The sequence below is a fragment of the Agelaius tricolor genome, unplaced genomic scaffold, assembly GCF_023055355.1.
Source record: "Agelaius tricolor isolate 1412-34295 unplaced genomic scaffold, bAgeTri1.0.p SCAF_39, whole genome shotgun sequence".
Taxonomy (NCBI): Eukaryota; Metazoa; Chordata; class Aves; order Passeriformes; family Icteridae; genus Agelaius; species Agelaius tricolor.
Window position 1 is genome coordinate 5068707 of NW_027269299.1, and position 3826 is coordinate 5072532.

The 3826-nt window shown below is 53.8% G+C and overlaps 1 protein-coding gene across 1 annotated transcript; it reads left to right on the forward strand.

Annotated features, from left to right (window-relative positions):
- Nucleotides 1-2190: 2190 nt before the first annotated feature.
- Nucleotides 2191-3123, forward strand: LOC139603507 (olfactory receptor 14C36-like). Its single transcript, XM_071454470.1, has one exon. The coding sequence runs from the start codon at nt 2191-2193 to the stop codon at nt 3121-3123; it is 933 nt and encodes a 310-aa protein (XP_071310571.1).
- Nucleotides 3124-3826: the final 703 nt, after the last annotated feature.

Sequence of the window (3826 nt, forward strand, 5' to 3'; positions counted from 1 at the left end):
GGTTGTTGTTCTATTGTTAATTGTCCCATGTTTGTTTGGATGCTTTTAGAAAGTCTTACAAAATTCTTTCAGTTCCATCTTTGTTGTAAAACAGAAAGGGGGAAGATACCCAATACAGGCTCCTCATGGACTCCTTGGAGGAGAGAACTGGAGGCCAGGATGGCACAAAAAAACCTCTCAGAGACTCAGTGTGGGAAGGAAAATCCTTAAAAGTACCTAAAAGTATTCTTAAATCCATAAAGTACCTGAAAAACCTTGAGTATCTCAAGGCATTAATGAGCCCCACTGAATGTCAGTACAAAGCTCTCCAGGGACTCATTAAAGCAGATAATTGGTGCCATGATTGCACAAACCTCTCACAGAGTCTGTATCAAAAGGGAAACACCAAGTACCTTCAAATAACTGAAGTACCCTGAAGCATTAATGAGCCCCACTGAGTGTTGTTACTGCAAAGCCTCTCCAGGGACTAATTACAGCAGATAATTGGAGGCCATGATTGCACAAACCTCTCAGAGACTCCAAGGCAAAAGCCAAAGCCAAAGTTCTTTGAAAAACCTGCAGTCCCTGCAGGGAGCATGAAGGAGCCCCCAGGGCCTTTGCTGAGCAAGGCTCCCCAGGGACTCCTTGCAGCAGATCCTTGAGGCCACTGGGATGTGGGCTAGGGGGGGATGCTGAGGGCAGCACAAGGGGCTGACAGTGCCCAGCCTGGCTGGGGCTGGGCCAGGAGGCCCCAGGGCCTCAGCACAAGGTGTCTCCTCCCAGCCCTTGCTGGCACAGACCCTGCTGTGCCCCAGGGCACCAAGACTTGGCTTCTCTTTGTCCCCACCTGTCATCACTGCCTGCAGTTCTCTGCTCTGCCTGGGGCCTGGGGACACTTGCTCAGTCGTGTCCCTCAGTGGGACCCATTAAAAGTCCAAGAAAGTTGGAAGTTGGATTCTGCCTTGGAGTTCTGGAGAGGTTTCTTCAGCTCCCTCTCAGGGACTGATGTTCAGGGCCTGAGCACAAAGCCCCAGAGGCTGATTAAAGTCCTTGTGCTGTGTCTGTGCTGCTGAGCTGGGCTGGGCTCCTGGCTCAGAGGCAGCTCCTGGTCACCAAGAAGAGCTTCAAAAGCACATTTCTCTGGATGAGCAGCTCTTGTGCCAGCCCAGCAGGGCTGGGGCACTGCCTGCAGCCAGCCCGGGCACAGCACAGAGGCACAGAGAGCTTCAATCAGTCAGGGCTGGGAAGGGGCTGAGAAGTGCCTGGGGCACAATCACTGCCAGCCCTTGGCACAGGAACCTCTGGCTGCAGGACAATGCAGCTGCAGCTCCTGGAGCCATCTCCTCAAGCTGGAACATCCCAATGCCTGCAGAGCCTGTGAGTACATTCTCTGATTGTCTCTTGTGCAGAGCAGCCAGGGGTGCCCAGGGCTGTCCTGCAGAGCAGGGTCCTGCAGCCCAGGGCGCTGTGCTGGGGCAGGGACTCTGCTGCCTGCCAGGGACAGCTCTCAGCCAGCCCTGGCAGCTGCTCCCAGCGCTGGGGGACAAGATCTGGCTGGGAGGAGACAGCGGGTGAGGCTTGGGAGTGTTCTCCTTGTGTGGGGAGGATGCTGCATTGTTCAGGACCGCTCCCAGCATGGCATTGAACTGCAGAACATTTCCAAGTAGATTATACAGGGAGCACAGTGAAGAAGTGGCTGCATAAAAGAGGAATTCCTGCTTTTTTAATCTGCTGTTCTCAGTTGCCTGGATTTAAAATTGTACTACGATATTCATATCTCAATTCAGGCTGAGAAAAAAAAAATTTCTCTCAGATCTGAATAAAGCAGGCAGTGACAGAAATCAGCAGAAATCAGACAGAGCCCCTTAGAGGCAGCATCAGTTGCTTTTCCAGCCTCCTCAGGGTTGCTCTGACGTTGCCATCAGAGCCTGCAGAGCCAGAGCTGCCCCTGGGCAGTGCCTGAGCTGGGAGGGCTCTGCAGGGCAGAGCTGAGCCCCCAGGGCTGGGCTGGGCTCTGGCAGCACTGGCAGGGCCCAGCCCTGGGCACAGGGAAGCAGCTGCTGGCAGGGACAGCTCCAGGCAGCAGAGCCCTGGGCAGGCAGTGGGGGTAAAGTGCCCCCAGCCTGTGCTGGGATATTTCAAGTCCTCTCCTAACCCAACTATTCCATGATTACTTTTCTTACAGATCCCCATGCCAAGGCATCACATCAAATGTCCAACAGCAGCTGCATCAGGCACTTCCTCCTGCTGGCATTGGCAGACACGCGGCAGCTGCAGCTCCTGCACTTCTGCCTCTTGCTGGGCATCTCCCTGGCTGCCCTCCTGGGCAACGGCCTCATCATCAGCGCCGTAGCCTGCGGCCACCACCTGCACACACCCATGTTCTTCTTCCTGCTCAACCTGGCCCTCAGCGACCTGGGCTCCATCTGCACCACTGTCCCCAAAGCCATGCACAATTCCCTCTGGGACACCAGCAACATCTCCTACTCTGGATGTGCTGCTCAGCTCTTTTTCTTTCTGTTCTTCATCTCAGCAGAGCTTTCCCTGCTGACCATCATGTGCTACGACCGCTACGTGTCCATCTGCAAACCCCTGCACTACGGGACCCTCCTGGGCAGCAGAGCTTGTGCCCACATGGCAGCAGCTGCCTGGGCCAGTGGCTTTGTCTATTCACTGCTGCACACGGCCAATACATTTTCCCTGCCCCTGTGCCATGGCAATGCCCTGGCCCAGTTCTTCTGTGAAATCCCACAGATCCTCAAGCTCTCCTGCTCCAAATCCTACCTCAGGGAACTTGGGCTCATTGCTGTAAGTTCCTGTTTAGCATTTGGTTGTTTTGTGTTCATTGTTTTCTCCTATGTGCAGATCTTCAGGGCTGTGCTGAGGATCCCCTCTGAGCAGGGACGCCACAAAGCCTTTTCCACCTGCCTCCCTCACCTGGCCGTGCTCTCCCTGTTCCTCAGCTCTAGTATGTTTTACTACCTGAAGCCCCCCTCTATGTCCTCCCCATCCCTGGATCTGGCCCTGTCAGTTCTGTACTCAGTGGTGCCTCCAGCCCTGAACCCCCTCATCTACAGCCTGAGGAACCTGGAGCTCAAGGCTGAAGTGTGGAGACTGATGACTGGATGCTTTCGGAAACATTAAAATGCTGGCCAATTTCTGCATATCACTTGCAATAAAAGTCATATTTGATACTTCTTGTTGATTTCATTTTGAAGGTTCTTTTCCTTTGTTTTACTTTTTCCATATGGTCCACAAAGAAATGTCAGTCCTTATGCCATTTCTCATTTTGTTTCTCTCCACCTTCCCTGTGGCCACAGACTGTGTCAATGAGGGGCTGCGCTCTCGGTGGCTTTAAATGAACTCAGGGATCTCCCAGCAGAGTTTTCTGCAGAGATGCCCTTGTGTTGCCTTCTCTGGAGCTGCAGCAGCAATGTCTGTGTGCAGAGCTGGGGCAGATCAGTGCTGGCCCAGCAGCTGTGCCCAGCAGGAGCAGCAGCAGCACTTGGTGTTGCCAGTGCTGCTGCCATGGCCCTGCCCCGCTGCCCTGGTGGCCCTGGTGTTGCTGCAGGGCCTGAGTGCTCTCGGGGCCGGGCACAGCCCTGGGGGTGGCAGTGCCGGGGCTGCAGCAGGGACAGGCCATGGAATATAAATCACCTTTGATAATTCTTTTGGGGTTGGTTGTGGGTTTGTTCTTTTTTCCCGCATGTTTCAGTTTTTTAATAATATCCACAAAGAAAAGCCATTGGTTTTGCCATTTCTCATTTTGTTTCTCTCCATCTTCCACCTGGCCACAGATTGCGTCAGTGAGGGGCTGCACTCTGTGTGGCTTTAAAGGAACTAAAGG

Coding starts and splice junctions, on each gene's coding strand:
- LOC139603507 (XM_071454470.1), top strand. CDS start 2,191: ATGTCCAACAGCAGCTGCATCAGGCACTTCCTCCTGCTGGCATTGGCA.